We start from the raw sequence: 20,851 nt of genomic DNA on the forward strand, positions 1-20,851 counted from the left end.
GAGCCATCAGAGTTCCATGTTTTACCAGTTAGAGCTATTTCCCTAGCCACAGGTTCCAATTTAATTTCTTAAATTAAAATTTTAATTAAATTAATTCTGTAGGCTTTTGTGAGGTCTTTCACTGTAGAAAAGTTAGCAACTTTCTCTTTCTTTATACTTCTATTGTATTGCTTAAATAACTCACAAGCTGAACAAATGTATTCATCCCTGGGGGAGATATTACCTTGATTACTGTAGTGCTGTAGTGTAGCATTGTAGTATATTTGTACTTAACAATGTGCCTTCTGACTCTGCTCTTATTTTATGTATTGGGGAGTTAATGGTTTACAGTAAGTAGTAAATACAGTTTGTACTTACATGTATAAAATGTCTCAGTTTTCTGAAAAACACTCTAACCCTATGACCTAAATCCTCCTCCTATCCTGCACCAGGACCTGTAAGCCCTCCCTCCTCCCAGAGTCCTTTACTTTGCTGCAATACACCAAACCCAGTCCAAGTTCTGCTTTGTGTTTTCCCTTCTGTTCCTATTTCTCAATTTCTGTCTATGAGTGAGATCATCCTGTATTCATTCTTCTCTTTCTGCTTATTTCATTTAACATGATTCCTTCAAGCTCTATTCAAGATGAGGTGAAGAAGATGAATTCATCATTTTTCATATCTGAGTAATATATATATAACTTTCTCAGCCATACATCTGTTGTTGAACACATAGGTTGCTTCTAGGTTTTGGATATTACAAATTGTACTGCTATGAACATAGATTCATACAGATTTTTTTATTAGAATGTATTATCTTTACCTTATCACATACATCTTAAAATCTACAAAAAAAAAGTTGTATTCACTTAGTTTTTCTTAAATTTCAGATTCTAATTATATATTACAGATTTATAGATAAAATTTTATGTACTAATCTTATAGCTTACCACGTTGCTAAACTCAATCGTTAGTTCTAGAAGTTGTTGTTTTTGTAGATTCTTAGGGTTTTTCCACATAGACAGTCACATCATCTATGAATAAAAGCAGTGGCATTTCTTTCTTTTCAGCCTGTATGCCTTTAATTTCTTTCATTTGCATCATTGTTCTAGATGGGACTATGAGTATAGTGTTGAAGACCAGTGACAACTGCCATTCTTACCTTGTTCACAATATGGGGTGGGGGAGGTCATTCTCCATAAGAACATTTTTAGATTTAGATATATATTATTAAACTAAGAAAGTTGCCTTCTACTTCTAGTTTCTTGAGAGTTTTTAAAAGCATGAATGAGAGTTAAATTTCATCTTGTTTTACTGTTTCTAAAATTAAGTAGGGTAAGTTCAAATGCCATTAGACATTACTTCTTATAATAATTATTTTGAACAAACTAGTCATTGTAGAAGGGAAAAACTAAAAATAGTTAAAGGCAATTTACTTAAAATAATGCACGAACTTTATTATTATTATTATTGAAAAAAGACAGAGATAAATTGAGAGAGGAGGGGAGATAGTAAGGGAAAGAGACAAAGAGACTCCTGTGAAGCTTTCTCCCTGCAGGTCCAAGGGACCAAGGGCTCTCGCACACTGGGTTCTCGCACACTGCAGTGTATGCACTTAACCAGGTGCACCATGCACCAACTTTTTTTCAGCTGCAATTTTACACCAACAAAAAGTATCTCAAAGCCATAGGACAGAGATGAGCTAATTAAGTGATTTAAGAATATTAAAAATTTATCTTACAATCTCATTAATCATCATTAAATCACTAACAAAAAAATTTTTTAAATAACAAAGATGGTCATTGTATAAATTACATCAGTTTGAGAAGTATGACTTAGAGGACTTGCTTATTCAGTTTGAAAGTAATCTGCATAATGATGGGAATTTCAAAACAAAAAAGATACACTGGGTTGTTAGAAAAGTCTTGATATAATTTGCATAGAAGAACAGAAAAAAATACATCATAACTTTTTCAGACAACCTAATAGTATATATAGATAACATCACTTTATATTATTTTGAAGACTTATCAGATGCCACCTTAGTAAAATCTCAACATTATTTTCTCAGTCTATTTGGGGAAATAAATGAATACAGAATAATCTGTGTCAGTGCAGAAGCACACTTCTGCTCAGTCTGCTGTGGTCAGTGGGCAAAAGGTTAAACCATCGGTCCATTTCCCAGTGTCTGCTCAACACTGGACTTCTTTGTGTTGCTTCACTTGTTAGAGCAATATAGCAAGTGTTATTGAGAGGTAAAGACAAAGCAAGTCTCACATCAGACACTGATAGCTTTTCTTAAAAGTTGGAATAGGAAACTATTGGATGTTCAAACAAGTATTATTGTTAGTATATGTTTATGCTACCACTGCCCCAGAGTGAATCATATAGAGAATCAAATCAGCATTTTACTAATCAGTGGTTTTCATGTTAGATAAAACTGTTACATTTTTGTCGCATCAAGTTTAGTGGGCTAGGTAATACTTTTTTTTTTTTATTATTCCCTTTTGTTGCCCTTGTTGTTTTATTGTTGTAGTTATTATTATTGTTGTCGTTGTTGGATAGGACAGAGAGAAATGGAGAGAGGAGGGGAAGACAGAGAGGAGGAGAGATAGACACCTGCAGACCTGCTTCACCGCCTGTGAAGCAACTCCCCGACAGGTGGGGAGCCGGGGTTCGAACCGGGATCCTTATGCCGGTCCTTGTGCTTTGCGCCACCTGTGCTTAACCCGCTGCGCTACAGCCCGACTCCCAGGTAATACTTTTAATATGACAACTTAAGTTTTTTTTTTTTCCATCCTTAGGCTCATTTTTCTTAACCACTTAATTGGAATGGATTTTACTTTCTATATAAGTGACCCTTTCATTCATAGGATGTAGCATTAAGCACAACATAAAAGGGAAATCAGTTAATTTAGGTGTAGACTGCTTTCAGAGGCATGAAATGTTATTTAGGACCACTCCTGTAATGACCACAGAGTATTTCTTGGGCATCCATACAGATTAGTTCTTGAACAGCTGCAAGGAATACACAGAAGTCATGATTCCTGCCTCTGTAAACTCACTTGAATGAAGTCTTTCATCTAAAGATCTCACTGTGTGTCTATTCTATGAATCCCTCATCTCATCTCTGAAGGGCTCATTCAGTTTAAATACAGTTCCACTTTGTGGGTTAGAGCTCGAGAAATTGCTATTAAAACTTACTTTGCACACACAAAGTATGTTAAAGTAATTTTATGTTTTAAAAAATATTTGTATAGAATACACTCTAAAATGAGGGACTTTTATAAATATTTAGAATAATAACTTAGAACTTTTAATACTTTACTGTTGAAAATGTTATGATATTGGAGTAAAAGTAGACGCATATGTCAGTGGAATAGAATTGGGATCTCAGAAATAAAATCTCATATTTATAGACCATTAGCCTATTGTAAAGGAATGAAGAGTATAAACTGGAGAAAGAAAGTTCAACAAATGGTGTAGAGAAACTGGATTACCATTACACTCCATAGACTAGTTGTAGGCAGTAACCTTGGTGTCACCTCTTGTTTTATGTTACATGTTTATTTCTATCTACTCAAAAGAGTTCTTTAAATTCAGGAATCTTCATTTAAATGGACTTTCAGAAAAATTAATGTATAGTACTCTTAAAGTATGGAATAAACTTCTGTTATCCTTTTTATTGTTCTGTGTAGTTCATATACATGTTCTGTAGTAGAAGTAGTCATATCTGACCAACTTTACTTAATATTAAAATTACTTGTTCATAAGCCTAGAAGCCAAGTACCCCCCCCCCCCCCGAGGAGATGAAAATTTGAAACTAAAGGTGATTTGACCCAGACACTTCTAAGTTAAAATGGCAAAAACACAAAAGGAGTTTGGGTGTCAGTCATTAGAAATGAATACTATAGGTATTCATTCATTCATTGTTGTCAGTGAACATTATTGATATCAGTCAAATGCTTGGTTCATTACTATACCCTAGAAACTTACGATGTTTACCTGATGGCATTTATCATCTATAAACAGACAAAATATTGGAGCCAGAGAGTAACAGTGTAGTAAGATTTAGGGCTAAATGGGGTGATAGCTGAGTGGAGGGTAAACTACTTTGTGTCCAGTGAGCAGAAAAGCCTCTTAGAGAAAGATACAAAGTAAGACCTAAGGATAAGGACCAGGATTGTGATGTCTAAATATAGTTTCTGCCAGAAAGGAATCAGTTACGTGAAAAACTAGCTTACAGCAGATCTGACATGAGAACTGTAATAGAGGGGCCGGGTGGTGGCGCACCTGGCTGGGCACACATGTTACAAGGCACAAGGGCCCGGGTTCGAACCCCCAGTCCCCACCTGCAGGGGGCAAACTTCACGAGTGGTGAAGCGGTGCTGCAGGTTTCTATCTTTCTCCTTCTCTCTCTCCCCCTTCCCGCTCAATTTCTGGCAGTCTCTAGCCAATAAATAAATGAAAAGATTTTAAAAAAGGAGAGCTGGGGTCATGATATGGGAGCCAACTTGGATGGACCCCCCACCCACCCATCCAGAGGCCACAGTTATATCAGAGCAGCAGAAGAGTGCTGCCTGCAATCAACTTACAGGTCCATTATTCAAAATATATGAGTTCATAATGTTACTCAGACTACTCATTGTTCATCTTGGGACCAAAACTGAGCAGTCAAGTTTTTATCCTGCCTTTCCTCTAAGAGCAGTATCTCAGAAAAACTGACTAGTTCAGGAAGAAGGATTCTTTACTAACAAGCTATTCTGTTTTAGTGGAGTGGGGCTGGGGGTAGGGATGGAGTGGAGTGGAGTGGAATACCCAGGTGGGGCCTGTGAGATAGGGCACCTGCCTTGTCATGTGTGCAGCCCAGATTTGAACCCTAGCACCACATAGGAGGAGTAATACAGTACTAGGGGATGTTTCAGTGCTGTGATGCTTCTCACCCTTTATCTAAAAATGTAGGCCAGGAACGGTGAAATTGCCTATGTTCAAGGCCCAGCACAGAAATACATTACACACACACACACACACACACGTGTGTGTGTGTGTGTGTATACAAAAGAACTTTTAACATTCTCTTAATGCTCTCTTTATATATTTAATATTTTGTTAGGAAATTTGAAAACGGGCTTAAGTGGGGCTGAGAAATTTAGCAGGTAGCAATTCTGCAACATTTCATGCAAGTAGTAGTATGAACACAGTTTAGATGTGAAAACTCAGATAGAGACTTAGTAATTGGATTCCCCAAAGTACAAGGTATGTAAATGACAGTATGGTGAGTATGTGATTGCGTGCATTCCAGAATACACGGGGCCTGGAGTTAGTAAATCAGTGCTGTTGCCAAATTCAGGAGAACTTGCAGCTCAAAGGAGCATCTCTGCGGTTCCTACTGCCACTTGGGCTCATTGAAATAATGGTAAACAACAGTCAGTAATGAATTTAAATAAGCAAAATTCATCTGGCAGCAGACTTTAGTAGAAAGCCACCATATATAAGGTGTAGCTTTGGTTATTTTTTTCTACTTCAAGTAGGCAGTCTTGTTAGTTAATGTGATTGTTCTTCATCTCGGCATTTTATTTGGGGGGGGAGGTGGGTAGCATAATGGTTATGCAAAAGACTTTCATGTCTGAGGTTTTGAAGTGTAGGTTCAATCTCCCACTCCACCGTAAGCCAGAGCCAAGTAGTGCTCTAGTAATAAATAAGTAAATAATCAATCAGTCTATATTTTTAAAGAGATATACATATATTTATGAACATACCCAAATTAATGATTTTAATCCATTACACATAGCCCTGTTATATTTGCACACCTAATGTGTTCCTTTAAAAACTATTTATTTGATGGAAACAGAAATTGAGAGGGAAGGGGGAGATAGAAAGGGAAGGAGTCAAGACGCCTGAACCACTGCTTCACTGGTCAGCAAGCTGCCCCCTTGCAGGTAGGGACCAGGGTGTTTGAACTTGGATCCTTCTGCATTATAACATGTGTGCTTAACTGGGTGTGCCTCTGCCAGGCTCCAGGTAATGCATTCTGTCTTCAAAATGAATAGTTTACCCTAACTTCCCAATAAAGGAATTTCTGTTAAAACCCCCAATATCCACAGTACCGACTATAGACATACATCCTGGTTAGGCTCGTATTGTAAGACTAATAATAAGTGGATATATTCTTTGTAAATGTTATTTTTATACTTGAGATGATTTGTACCATGATGTTATTAATAAAAAACTTAAATTAGAATGGCAGTAGTATGGGACAGTACCAAGGTTCACTCATAAATTTTGCAAACCGCAAACCAGGGAGTCGGGCTGTATGTAGTGCAGCGGGTTAAGCGCACGTGGCGCAAAGCGCAAGGACCCGTGGAAGTATCTTGGTTCGAGCCCCCGCTCCCCACCTACAGGGGAGTCGCTTCACAGGTGGTGAAGCAGGTCTGCAGGTGTTAAAAAAAAACTGCAAAACACCATGTCTGTGTCTGCTTCAAATTGGCTGTGTTGTTGCTTTTCTTTGTTTGTGAGAGTTTGGCTGGTGGAATTTAGAAATGCAGAGGAACAGTGGGGAATTGAAATGTCAAGGTGAATAATCAGAGCTCTGTGGAGGTGGACAAGTATGTGATTTGCTTTTATGAGTGGTCAGATACTTGGAGACGTGAGGAGAGTATCCATCACCTTTCAGTTTTCTTACTTTTATACTTAACCTTTTCCTGAAAATGGAGACAGGAAAAGAATTCAACAATAGTGAAATAAAATTACAGTGTTCTACTGTTTACCTTTGTTTCTTCTGAACTAAAATTACATTTGGTAACATAGTATATTTTAAAGAAAGCACTATGTTATAGCACAGTACTCACTTCATAAAATGTATATGTATTTTAACAGGGTATCCAGAAGTTGGCTAGTCAATATCTGAAGAGAGATTGGCCCGGAATAAAAACCGATGATCGGAATGATTACAGGTAACTTAATAAGAAACTCTTGCTAATCTTCTTTAAGATGTTTTTACTTAGATAATGTAGACTTCTGATTTTTAAAACTTGTTTTCTTCCTTAGTTGTAGTTTTCAGAACAAATCTCAAAATTGTCAAAAATGCTAATGTTCCACGACATATATAGATAATCTTCTCAATAAATAACAAATCATTCTCATGCTTTAAGACTGTGTTCTCTGTAAGCTACTAAATATCCCACATGGGACTCAGAAATGGTAGATAGTGAGGGATTCCAGCCTTTCCTCCTCAGTCTGTAGCTGAAACATTATCTCACTGACAGTGAACAAGACTGTAGTGTTCTGCCATCATCAGGGGTTCACTGCTGAGGCCCATTTTCAGTTTAGAAAGGTGAAATTCTGTGAGCTTCATGCAAGAGTCTCTAGGTTTCATATGTACATATTGTAGTATCCAAATTTTGGACTTAGTCATTGATTCATTCTTCATTCAGTTTTTATTCAGAAGATACGCATGAAACATCTACTACATGTTAGCTGTTAAAATAGACTTGAAGATTAAGAGACTAGGCTATTGTGTCTTTCTTTAAGGAACTTAGATCAGTTGCAGCCCTGGGTGGTAGCCCTTTCCTGCCTTGCAGACTCCTTGATTACTCTTTCTGTCCTCCTGGGTTGGAAGGGCTCAGGAAGCTCTGTGGGGTGTCTTTTATAAGCTCAGTAATCAGCCCCATGACCTCACCACCTCCCAAAGGCCATGCCTCCCATAGTATTATAGCCAGGGAATTGATACTAATAGAATCCACCAATCTAATTCAAAAGTCACAAGTTTTATGCATGTGCCTGTTAGTCGCATGTAGATTGATGTGACCACCACCATCAAAATAGATGTTCTGTTTCTTAACATCTTTTCCTGGTAAAGTTTTCTGTTTTCCAGGGTAATAAATATCCTTATGACAGATCATTCACACCATGATTTTAGATGATATTTGGGTGGGCATCTTAAGTTTCTTTTTATTTATTTATTTATTTTTCCTTATAATTCAATCAGTTTACTAATTTGTAACCTTAAGTGCTTAGATTGAAGGAATATATACTCAAAGCTGAAGCCTATGCATTAAAGTCTATGCATTTTTTAGTAAATTTTTTAAAGACATTCTATTTATTTATTTCCTTTTTGTTGCCCATGTTGTTTCCATTGTTGTTGTAATTATTATTGATGTCGTCATTGTTGGATAGGACAGAGAGAGGAAGGGAAGACAGGGGGAGAGAAAGATAGACACCTGTAGACCTGCTTCATCACTTGTGAAGCGACTCCCCTGCAGGTGGGGAGCCAAGGCTCGAACCAGGATCCTTTTACAGGTCCTTTTGCTTTTGCGCCCTACTCCCTAAAGTCTATGTATTTTAAGTTTCATCATAGCATGTGTCCTTTTTTCTGTTAGAGGAGAATATGGCTTATATAATAAGAAACATATATTTTGGTTTTAAAAGTGGGTCAGTTTAGCAGCAGTAACAAAAAGAAAGCAATAGTATATGAGATATGTAGACAAATACACAAATGTGTATACAAATACACCTGCAGACCACACACAAAAGACCCGGGGTACACAAATCTTAGTAACACTTTGAGTGTAGAAAGAACCCCCCCCTTTTCTATGTTTAGCATTATTACTGGGATCAAGTATAGTCTTGTGTCAGCAGAAAAGGAGAGACTTAGGAGCCAGCTGAACTTGAACTCAAATCTAGGGTCCATATTCCCTCTCCTTCCTCCAGTTGTTCTGAATAGGGTACATGCTATGCTAGACTATGGCTCAGGCACTGAGAATACAAGAGTCAGTAAATAAAAGTAAGTTTATGCTCTATCGAGCCTGTTTCTTGAGAGGAGTCAATACTATACACGTGAATAATTAGTCATTATGTCAGTTGGTAGTAAGGACAGTATGCTGAGTAAGAAGAACACTGCAGAAGCATACACTTTAGTGGGGACCAGAGCAAAAGCAAAGAGGTTGTTTAGGAGGTTATTACAGTAATCCAGACATGAGATAATGGTAGTTCAAGCCAGGGTAAGGGTAGTAGAGAGGGAAACAGCAGATTCCACTTGCATTTTAGAGTTTAATGAACAGAATTTCATGGGGGTCCAGATGTGGAATGTGAGGAAAAAAAAAGAATTTGTCATCATCCTAGGAATCTGAACCTAAGCAAGCTGTCAGTAAGTTGTAGGTCACTAGAATAGAATTTAGGGAAATTCAGGATTTGGTTTTGGACCTGCTAGTTTTCAAATGCCTACTAAATGTTAAGTTGAATATATTTCATAGGTGGTTGGGTTTTAGGGATGATGTCTACACTGGAATGAAAAGTTCAGGAATCCTTGGATGAGTAGAACTTGAGTAGAGAAGTTTGGGCACTGACTCTGGGCACTGTAGCATCTGAAGAGGAGCGAGATGTAGAGGAATCAGCAAAGGAAACATAAAGAGGAGCCAGTCAGGTAGGGATAGACCTCAAGGGAGTGATGGCTGGGAAGTTAGGGTAAGATGTTTCAAGAAGGAAGAATAAGATCCTTACTGCTCAGAGGAGAATGACCCAGTAAAGAGGGAAAAGCAAAGTTAGTGGGCTTCTTTCTTGATGAGAGTCTAGGTAGTGTAGCACAGGTGTAGAGGGTTGGCTTTTAGAACAGTTTATTCAAGTAACAGGAGGACTGACTGGGGGTGTATGTGCAGAGGCAAGGGGACTGGAAGCTATGGAGTGAGCATCAGTCTCCTGGCAGCTTCATTGTCAGATCAAAGTGTGGTCATATTAAGGGCATAAGCCAGGAGGAGGAGATCAGAAATAATTGTTTAGAGGATAAGAACATAAATGGATTAGGGGACCTAGTAGGTTTTCTGAGGAGCAGGAAGATGTTGCTAGAATTTATTTGACGTCGATTTAAAGTGAGAGCAGGCAGAGTGATTATGGTTTGCACCAGGAATGTTCTGCTGCACAGACATTATTATGATGTAAACAGAATTTTTGATTTAACCAAGGTTGGAATTTGTAGATTATAATGATGTAAAGAATGGGGCAAGCGTAATAAGGGTATACATAAGGGAATGATTATAACCTGGGTAAAGAGATGGTAAGAGAGAATGAGAGGGATGAGAGATAAAGGATAGGGGTAGGAACAAATGGATTATGGGTTATGATAGGATTGGAGAATTAGGCTGAGAGAGAGATTGGGAGAGAGATCTGAATAAAGGCCAGAATCCTAAAGAGAATGAGTGGGCTCAGGCGGTGTTGGCACAAGGTTAGATGATTAAACTGGGATTAGAGTGGCAGGTAGCTACTGGTAATGGTGGTCTAGGTTTATGGCCATGGGATGGATATTTCCTTGTGTATAGCCTTAGATGAATTTCACAGCCTCCCTGAGTCTTATTGTTCTCCTACAGAGAGAAAGGGTAGTATTTATCTTGCAAAGTTGTCATGAGGATTAAATGATAAGATACATGGCATAGTGCCTAGCATATGATAGGTTCTTAAAAGACTCTCCTTCCCATGACAAGTTGGTGGAGGGTGTGGTGTGCTGACACCTATTGTGGGTAGATAAGAAACTGTACACATGTGATAACAACTGTATTCTAAATGTTTTATTTTTAACTTCTGTTTAATGAGAGAGAGAGAGTGAGAGAGAGAGACTTTAGAGTACTGCTCATCTGCTGGGGATTGAGCCTGGGACCTTAGAGCTTCAGGCATGAAAGTGTCTTTGCATAACCATTGTGCTATCACCCCAGCTCAACAACTGTCTTGTTAATAAACATTTCCCCCAATGAAGTGATTTTAAAAAGAGAGAGAAACTCCTTTTATATCAATACTTTTGGTCCTTATTTCCTGACCCAAGCAGAATAGCAAAATATTACACATGCTTGGTACCTTTTGGTGTGTGTGTGAATTGCTTCATGTGAAGTGTAGGAAAAAAAAAAAAAAAAGAACATCTTGAAAAGTATTGTACACCCCTTTTTTTATTTTTCTCAATCAGGATAAAAAAAAAACACTTATCACTATTGGAATTACAACTGTTTTAGGAAGGGTTTATATTTCTACTGCACATACATTTGAACAAGAGTGTTCACGTTTTCATTTAATAACTTAAGCAGGCCAGTGAAATAGCACACTTGGATAGTGTGCAGCTTTGCTATGTGTGTGATCCATGTTCAAGCCTGGTGTCTGTTGCATTGAAGAGAGTTTTGGTGTGAGGGCCGGGCAGTGGTGCACCAAGTTAAGGGCACATAGTGTGCAAGGACCCTTGAGCTCTCAGCTCCCCACCTGCAGGGAGATCCCTTTACAAGCAGTGAAGCAGGTCTGTGGGTATCTGTCTTTCCCTCCCCTCTCAATTTCTCTTTGTCTTAATCAAAAAAGAAAGGAAGGCAGGCAGGCAGGCAGGCAGGCAGGCTGGCCGGCCAGCCACAGTAACAGTGAATTTGTAGTGCAGGCACTAAGCCCCAGCAATAACCCTGGAGGCAAAAAAGAAAGCTTTGGTACTGTGGTGACTTCCCCCAGTGTCCCCCATCTCCACCTCTTTTCTAAAACAAACAAAAAAGTAAGTTTTTATATCTGCATTTGCTAATTGAGGAAATGTAAACCAATGAGGTGTGCTACATATGATCCTGTTGGGTAAACTTGAACTCTGAACCCAGATCTTCTGACTGACTGCTTTTCACAATGCCTTAATGTAAAGTATATCCTTACCTGCTACGGATCTGCTGATTTCTTTTGAAACTCTACAGTAAGAGTATTTTCTTTTTATTATACATCCCTCATAATTTATACATTCATTCAGTCAATTCTTCCTGTAGCCATTCTAAATGTTGGGCCATATGCTAGGTCCTGGGAATTTTTTAGTGAGAAACGCAAATATTCATGCCTTTGTAACATTGGCATTATAGTGAGTGGAGCAAACATTAACACATAACTAAAGGACAATCATAGGAGCCATATGAATAACAGAAGAACTTGATTGAGTCTGTGGGTTGACTTGCTACTGATAGTGGAAGACTTCTCTAAAGAGGTTAAATTTCAGCCAACAAGATGAATGGGTCGAGGGCAGAGGATGCTTCCTCAGGGGAGAGCATGGGTGATGAAATCTTCCCTTCCTATCACATGGATATTGCTCCTTTTCACTATGATTTTAAAATGTACTTTACATAGAAATTAATGCTTGTAGAGACTAATATTGAATTTTTCTTTCTGTGTATTTTCTACAAAAACCAGTTATGTGTACTGCTTAGGGGCGCCTGTGTTGAGTTTACACCCTAGGTGCTATCAGTTATCATGCAAGCAAGGCCTTTGAGGACATTCATTTTCCTGTTCTTCAGCCCACTGGTGCATTTATACTGACACCTTTTGCTGTCACAACACTAAGAATCTTTTTTCCAAAGGGAAGGTAATACATCTCCATTCAACTTAATGACTCTTTCCAGCTCATCTAATTCATTTGATATATGACATAAATGAATCCACTGCATAAACCAATCATTCCCTTGGTTTAAAAGTACATTTTTTAAGTGTTTTTAGTTCCAAGTAGGATAGGAATCCAGGCAATTCCCCCCCTCTTCCCTCTCACCCTCCTTCCCTCCTTCCGTCCCTCCCTCTCCCTCTCTCCCTCTCTTTCCCTCCTCCTCTTTCTTCTTCCTCCCCCCCCACCTCTCATTTTCATAGTCTTCCATTAACCCACAGCTAACTTTTTATGTAGCATATGGTCTCACACATTGCTATATAGCAGAACAGTCACATGACATGAGAAGGCAGAGCTCAGCCAGTGAATATTCTAGACCTAGTAGTGCCAAGTGTCTCACTTTAAAAAAATGCCATCCATTGTTATCATAGTGATAATATATAACTAGTGTGAAAGCATACTAGAACTGGCTATGGTATTTATTGACAGCGAGGAGGAAGACAAGGTCTGAATAGGAAGTCAGCTACAGAAAGCAAAGGATGGATAATTCTTTGACTTTACCAAGATATTGCTGAGAACACTTCTCAGACAAAGGTGATGAAATGGAACTTGATTGGAGTGACTTCAAGCCAGAATGTGATGCTTGCTAACCATCATTACAAGAGGGAAGCAGATGTAGAGCAACAATACCATAGATTTCTCTTGTCAAGTAAAATTCTAAAACACATCAGCAGTTGTTCATGAGGTTTTTTCCAGCTACATCAGTTTGTATAAGAGAGTACTGTAGTAAAAAGGAAAGAGAATGTGCTTCAGTGAAAGTCTTCATTGTATTTCAGTACTGTTACTTGCTGTGTGATCAAGAGTGAATTTTAAAATTACCCTGAGCCTCTGTTAACTCACATAAAGAATTAATCAAATACTGTAAAGAAATCTTGAAAATTTAAATTCGTAATGATGACCCTGAACCAATGAAAACACTGGGCAGTTTTATTTAGTCACTAATTGTTTTTCTACCAGAGTTTTTGCTGGAACCTCACATCTACAAGGTTCCACCACTACCAGTGAAGCATCTCTCTTTCTGTTTTTATATAGGGGGTTAGTGACAGAGAAGAATTCAGTAAATGTCTAGAGTTTTAATGTGTGCTTTACTTTACTCCAGCAGAATTATAGAGGAATAGAGTTTATGTTGTGTTATGCTAAAATATGATTGCCTATAAACTAATATAAATGCACTTTAAAAATGGCAAAAATATTCATCTTGTCAGTGTTAATCTGTGAGTAAAAGGTATGCTGTTTTTATCTCCTTTTCCCTAATACTTTTTTGTCTCTCTTTGAATTTAGGAGCATGTATCCTGTTTGGAAGTCTTTTCTCGAGGGAACCATGCAGGTAGCCCAGTCTCGGATCAATATATGTGAAAACTATAAAAACTTCATTTCTGAGCCTGCAAGGACAGTTCGAAGCTTGAAAGAACAGCAACTTAAAAGGGTACTTTCACATGTATTTTAACATCTTACTACTGCATCTGTAATATGTAAGACCACTAAATTGCACTTAACAATTTTGGCAGTTTTTTTTTTTAAAAATTATTTATAAAATGGAAATATTGACAGGACTATAGGATAAGAGGGGTACATGTCCACACAATTCCCACCCCCAAACTCCATATCCACTCCCTTCCTTTGATAGCTTCCCTGTTCTTTATCCCCCTGGGAGTATGGACCCAGGATCATTGTGGGGTGCAGAAGGTGGAAGGTCTGGCTTCTGTAATTGCTTCTCCACTGAACATGGGCATGTGTTGCCAGGTCGATCCATAGTCCCAGCCTGTCTCTCTTTCCCTAGTGAGGCAGGGATCTGGGGAGGTGGGGCTCCAGGACACATGGTAGGGTCATCTGCCCAGGGAGGTCAGGTTGGCATCATGGTAGCATCTGGAACCTGGTGGCTGAAAAGAGTTAAGATATAAAGCAGAACAAATTGTTGACTGATCATGAACCTGAAGGCAAGAATATTGCAGATGAATATTTGGGGTCTCCATTTTGGAAAAAGCTAGTAGGTCTATTTTAGGTATATTCCAAGGGGCCCATAATTTAGTTAGATTTTGCCTGTGCCTGACAGCTGCTATGCAGGTGGACCCAGGTTATTATCTGGGGGATGGTGTCATAGTTGGAAAAAGGACTAGAAAGCTGGATCAGGGAAGACAATATCTCCCAAATATGGGGAAAATATAGTCACTACCAGGCCACCCCATCACCTGGGGCCCTAGTCGAAAGAGTCCTGCAATTCCTACACAAACATGATGGGCCTAGACCTCTAACAGATCCCTCTCTCCACTGTCACTGGTCATCTCCATCAGGAACAACATAATGGACCCTTTTGTGGGCTCCTATAGGACCTGGCCCTCAATGTGGATCAACAATGTTAAAGAATATCCCAGGCTCTGAAGGGAGGTTGGACAACATGCTCTACCTACCACCCGAGGAAGATGGGTGCTGAAATTAGTGCAACCTGGAATGTTCCTAGCCATGACCACAGAATGCGAGCTCAGACCTACAGGGATGCAGAGGTTACATGTGCTGAATATGGGCCCCAGATCAAATCAATGGGGTTTACATTTAACAATTTGGGTTTTTCTAAAAGGTCACAAATGTTTTTGATTTCAACATACTTCTGCTAACTACTGTATTTAATAATTGGCAAAGGAGAGTGTAATATGAACCTGTGGACATTCTAAAAGCTTACTGAAAACATAAGCATCACTTTTCAGCTTAATTCAAGTAATTAGATATACTTAGTTTCACAACACTTTATACTTGGCATGTGTTAAAATAGTTATGATGCCATTATCCCCCCCCCCCAAAAAAAAAAGATTGTGTTAGTTTTAACTTGGACCACTTTGCTTAATAATTTAAAAAAGTAAGCTGACACATTTTGACCAAACATAGTACCAGATACAGAGTAGTCTAAGGTTTGATTACATAGTTTACATGACAGTAAATTTTTTCAAATAGATTTATTTATTTATTTATTTGACTATATAGAAATTAAAATTTTTAGAAAAGTCATTATTAAATAGGATTTTATGAAAAGCTTGCTATGTAAATATAGGCGATTAAAATGTATCGTTTTGAAAAGTTCTGATGATTGATTATTATGAACTAGTACCCTATCATGAAAGACTATCAGTTATTACATCTAATTTCAGTTCCATAAAAGTAATGTGAAATTGTGTATATATAAAATGCTAACCTAATTCAAGCACTCATATATCACTTGTTGTGTATAAGAATGCTTTTATTCTCTGCTCATAGTTCCCTCTTTCATAACAAACATGGTGAAGAAACTATTGATGTATCACCACCTTGCAACCTTGATCCTCTGACCACTGCTCAACTGATTAACCTTTCAGCTGCTCCTCCACAGTGGTCTTTTCAGAATTCCACCTCCAGCATACCATTTAGAAGTCAGCTGGTGAATCAAGGGGGGATCGCACGCAGGTTTTTGAGATTGCTTCTCTGTAGTACCCTTCTTTCCAGATGTAACCCTCTCAAGTTCCAACTCTTTTAGCATCCTCAAGCTCCTAGCTGTTTCCACAGTCTGATAAGAATGCCACTTTCTGTTTATAGCCTGTCTCTTATATGCCATGGTTCAATAAATGCCCTAAGGAGAAAAGTCAGGTTCAGTGTGCTGTTTACCCAGCTCTATGCCCCGTCTCTTCGATAGCCTTGTCCCAGGAATCTAGTGTGCACTGCTGTTCATTAACACTGGCAACATGCAAATATCATTCTCTGCAACTTTTTCAGTTGCAGACTGCAGGAAAGTATCTGAAACCACTTGTTCTGCCATAATCAGAGCCAGTTTTTACTTTCAATTCTCCCTTGAGGCTGATGACACATTTCTAAAGAGGTATAAAAGTATATCCCTAAAGACAGAAACCACTTTATAAAACAGTATTATCTCAAGTAGGAGTTCTTCCTCTATAGCACTTGAATGTTTCATAAAATATTTTCTCTAGCCATTTTTCTTTTATAGTATTTGGGAGCCAGAGAGATAGTGCCATCAGTAATGTAATAGGCTTAAGCCTGAAGTACCGAGGTTCCAGGTTCAGTCTCCAACGCTACCAGCAGCCAGAGCTAAGCAGTGCATTGGTTTAAAAAGAGAGGTCTAGAGAGAGACAGGATGGGAATATGGATCGACCTGTCAACACCCATGTTCAGCAGGGAAGCAATTACAGAAGCCAGACCTCCCACCTTCTGCATCCCACAATGATCTTGGGTTCATACTCCCAGAGGGTTTAAGAGTAGGAAAGCTATCGGGAGGGGTTGGTATTCGGAGGTCTGGTGGTGGGAATTGTGCAAAGCTGTACCCCTCTTATCCTATGGTTTTGTCAATGTCTCCTTTTTATAAATAAAAAATTTTAAAAAATAGAGGGCTATGGAGATAAAATAATGGTTATGCAAAAAGACTTTTTCATGCCTGAGGCTGTGGGTTCCCAGGTTCAGACCCCAGCATCACCATGAGCCAAAGCTCAGCAGTGCTTTGGTTAAAAAAAAGAATTGTAATCATTGGGACTAAGTCCAGACACATTAAAATTAGAAAAAAATCTTGCTATTGTGATGTTTATAAAACAAAAATCATAGATTTTTTTGAAATTATTTTCTACATATAGACGTTTGCTTATCAAGACTGGAGCCACAGAAATAGGAATATTGCTATCCTTAACTTTACTAGATATGGTTTTGTCTTTCTTGTTCTCATTTATACTAGAGAGTTCCTTCCTTGAAATTAATTGTTTTGATTTGAATTTATAAGCCACCATGTTTATATATGCTACCATATCCAATATAATCTTTGATTTTTCATAAACACTTTGTAGATATGCATTATTTTACAAGTGATGAAAGAGGCTAAGAAATGTTAAAGAAATGAAAAAAAAAAGAAATGTTAAAGAAATGGGTAGTAAGAGCAGGAATTTAAGTACCCTACTTCCTAATTCCAAATCCTACACAATTTCAAGAAAACACTTTGCAGCTTAATATTTAAACCTGTTCACCTTAGGCAAACTCTTACATCCTGACAGATACTTGATTCCCATAATCCTTTCATGTGCTTAGTTCTTATAACAGTTATACTTAATACATGGATGCAAGTGTTTCCCTCTTTATCTCCCTCTCCTCTCTCAATTTCTCTTGGTCTTATCCAGTTAAAAAGAAAAATGGGGGGGGGGGGGAATGGCCGCCAGGAGCAGTGGATTCATAGTGCAGGCACTGAGCCCCAGCTATAATCCTGGAGGCTATATATATATATATATATATATACATGTAAACTTTTCAGACTAGAGAGGTAGTTCACCAAGTAGAGCATATGTCTTAGCATGCCTTCAGCCCAGGTTTGAACCCTAGCCCTCCCTGGAGGTGCTGTGACATCTCCCTCCCCCCTTTCCTCCCCTATTTGAATGAGAAGTCAGTCTGGAATAGATAAATAATATGCATGCAAGTCTGAAAAAAAGGAGAAAAAGGGAAGGCAAGCAGGCAGGCAAGGAGGGAGGGAGAAAGGAGACATATATCTACCAAGCACTAACAAAGTGATTCCAGGCCTAGAGGCTTTTTTGATGAGCTCTGCTCTGCACTGGCCTCAGGCTACTGAAACTTCACAATCTAGGGGAGCTGATTCTGCTTTGAAAGTCCAGAAGAGCTCAGAGCAATGCTGCTTTTGCCCCAAAGTTTTATAAGGGTTTACTGAATAAGCATTTTTTAGTTGTATGTTCTTTTTTAAATGTTATTTATTTTTTATTGGGCAGATTAATGGTTTACCATCAACAGTAAGTACATGTATGAAGTTTCTTAGTTTTCTGCAGACCACTCTAACCCCCCTGCCTCGGTTCTCCTCCACCACCCTGCATCAGGTCCTAACCCCCACTCCAGAGTCCTTTACTTGGGTGCAATAACCAAACCCAGTTCAAGTTCTGCTTTGTGTTTCCCCTTCTGTTTTTATTTCTCAATTTCTGTCCATGAGTGAAATCATCCCATGTTCATCCTTCTCTTTTTTTTTTTTTTTTTTTGCCTCCAGGGTTATTGCTGGGGCTCAGTGCCTGCACCATGAATCCACTCACTGCTCCTGGAGGCCACCCTCTCCCCTTTTATTGCCCTTGTTGTAGCCTTGTTGTGGTTATTATTGTTGTTGATGATGTCGTTCATTGTTGGATAGGACAGAGAGAAATGGAGAGAGGAGGGGAAGACAGAGAGGGGGAGAGAAAGAGAGACACCTGCAGACCTGCTTCACCACCTATGAAGTGACTCTCCTGCAGGTGGGGAGCCGGGGACTCAAACTGGGATCCTTACGCCAGTCCTTGCGCTTAACCCGCTGTGCTACCGCCCGACCCCCCATCCTTCTCTTTTTGGCTTATCTCACGTAACACGATTCCTTTAAGCTCCCTTCAAGATGAGGTAAAGAAGGTGACTTCATTCTTAATAGCTGAGTAGTATTTTATTGTGTATATATACCATAATTTCCTCAGCCACTCATCTGTCATTGGCTACCTGGGTTGCTTACAGGTTTTGGCTACTACAAATGTATATACAGATCTTTTTGGATGGGTGTGTTTGACTCCTTAGGATATATTCCCCAGGAGAGGAATTGCCAGGTCATAGGGTAGGAAGGTCCATTTCTAGCCTTCTGAGACAGCTTTTCGTGATCAAAACACTACCAAAAAAAGGGGGGGGGGGATACATGGAAAATGTCTTAACCTAGTGGAGTCCATATATAGCAAACCTGCAGCCAACATCGTACTCATTCGTGAGAAACTGGAAGAATTCCCACTTAGATCACATACTAGACAGGGCTGCCCACTATCACTGTCTGCTGGTTTTCCTAGAATGTGTTTGTGTGTATATCCAAAGAGTAAATTAAAGATTGCTTTTCGTGACTACTGCTGGTACCCAGGTTTCTGGCTTCTCTCTTCAATCCCAGTCTTCACCAACAGGCTTTTTAGATTTCACTCCGCCCCTAGGGGTGAATCTGCAGTACTCTGCATCTTTGCTTTCCCCAGGTGTGTAAAGAGGCTCCATTATGGAGAAAAACAGAATTGCTGTTTTTTCACCTTTACTGCCATGATACCTGAAACAATTAGAGCATCTTACTGTTGCTCTTCTACATTTTATCTTAATCTCAGTCATCAGCAGTTCTCAGAGGTTATTTCTCAACGCAGAGTTGATAAGCAATTGTGATTTTATTCTCTACATTACTGGTGTTGGGCACACCAGCTGCTCACTGGATTTTTATTTGCAATTTGAAGGACAGGAAAAGTGCTGAATCTTCTCCTGGGTTTCAATCCTGAGTGAATAGTGTATCGTCCTTAAGACAGGCTCATTTTCTGTAAGCCTAAAAACTAAAATCATAATAATTGCATTTTGTATTTTACAGTGTGTGGACCAGTTGACAAAGATCCAAACTGAATTACAAGAGACAGTGAAAGATTTAGCTAAAGGCAAAAAGAAGTACTTTGAGACTGAACAGATGGCTCATGCTGTACGAGAGAAAGCTGACATCGAGGCAAAGTATGTGTTTTAGCATTTCTGAGAAAGTGATTATGCAAATAAAAGTCTTCATTGCCAAGCCTTTGTTTCCTGTTAACATGGGACTGCTTAGGTGATGTGGTTTTTATTTGACCTGTAAATGCTTCATGTTTCAGGTTTTTTGTTTTTTTTTTAAATGCTGGCTGATTTTCTTTAAACTATTGATAATAGAGGAAGATGGGAATATTTGGTCACACAATTTTCACATTAGGTTGCATTTTGCAAAAGAAAAAGGAGAGGAATGAACACTATAGTGAAAACTTAGCTGGAGTCTAGTCAAAGCCACTATGGAATAGCAGGTTCTCCTCGCTTTCTTCTTCTAACAAGAGACTCCAGGTCAGGTGAGGAGGGAAACCCTGGTTCTCAGTATGCCACTGAAGGAGCACAGACACACCACATAAATCAGAGCACTGATGTCAGCATAGAAATCCTGCTGGAGGCACTGTTTTTCCCTGTGTGGGGGACTGTAGTGCATAATGGCTTCGGTATTCCTTAGCAACTGTGAACTTTACTTGCGACATGTGTGAATTATAAAACCTGTGTTTTGGGAATAATTAGGGAAAGGATCTGACAATTGGTACTAGAAAAGATTTGAAGTAAGTGACAGATTTTTGCAATGATTCTTTGAGAAAAGATTAAGAGAGAGTGAGGGAGAGAAAATCAGCTTTTGCTATGGAGTGAGAGCCTTGCGAGATAGCTGAGGCGCCTAGTTTGTGAGTTCACTGAAGCAACTGCTAGGAGTCTGAACTCCTGGTTATGAAATCAGACAGACTTTGAACACTTGTACAAACAGACTAGCAAGGAGGGGCATGTGTGTTTACAATATGCTTTTTATCTGCAAGAAATTAAGTAATCTAAGCATCTGTGAAAATTCAATGGCTCCTGAAATGTTGACTTAGTACCTGCGGATGGTAAACAAGTACTCATAGTGTACTTGAAGCTTCT

The 20,851-nt window shown here is 38.9% G+C and overlaps 2 protein-coding genes across 3 annotated transcripts in view; one reads left to right on the forward strand and one right to left on the reverse strand.

Annotated features, from left to right (window-relative positions):
- P2RY6 (pyrimidinergic receptor P2Y6) overlaps positions 1-20,851 on the reverse strand; it is a 263,236-nt gene that overhangs the window by 241,677 nt on the left and 708 nt on the right. The gene's annotated exons all lie outside the window — the stretch shown is intronic.
- The window catches only part of FCHSD2 (FCH and double SH3 domains 2), a 210,808-nt gene that overhangs the window by 86,054 nt on the left and 103,903 nt on the right, over positions 1-20,851 (forward strand). For both annotated transcript variants that reach the window (XM_060176858.1, XM_007527489.3), the window contains 3 exons: positions 6,853-6,929; positions 13,679-13,823; positions 19,755-19,888. In XM_060176858.1, coding sequence (XP_060032841.1) covers positions 13,683-13,823; positions 19,755-19,888 — 275 coding nt within the window. In that variant the 5' untranslated portion in view covers positions 6,853-6,929; positions 13,679-13,682. The remainder of the gene's footprint in view (positions 1-6,852; positions 6,930-13,678; positions 13,824-19,754; positions 19,889-20,851) is intronic.

The sequence above is a fragment of the Erinaceus europaeus genome, chromosome 17, assembly GCF_950295315.1.
Source record: "Erinaceus europaeus chromosome 17, mEriEur2.1, whole genome shotgun sequence".
NCBI classification, from domain to species: Eukaryota; Metazoa; Chordata; class Mammalia; order Eulipotyphla; family Erinaceidae; genus Erinaceus; species Erinaceus europaeus.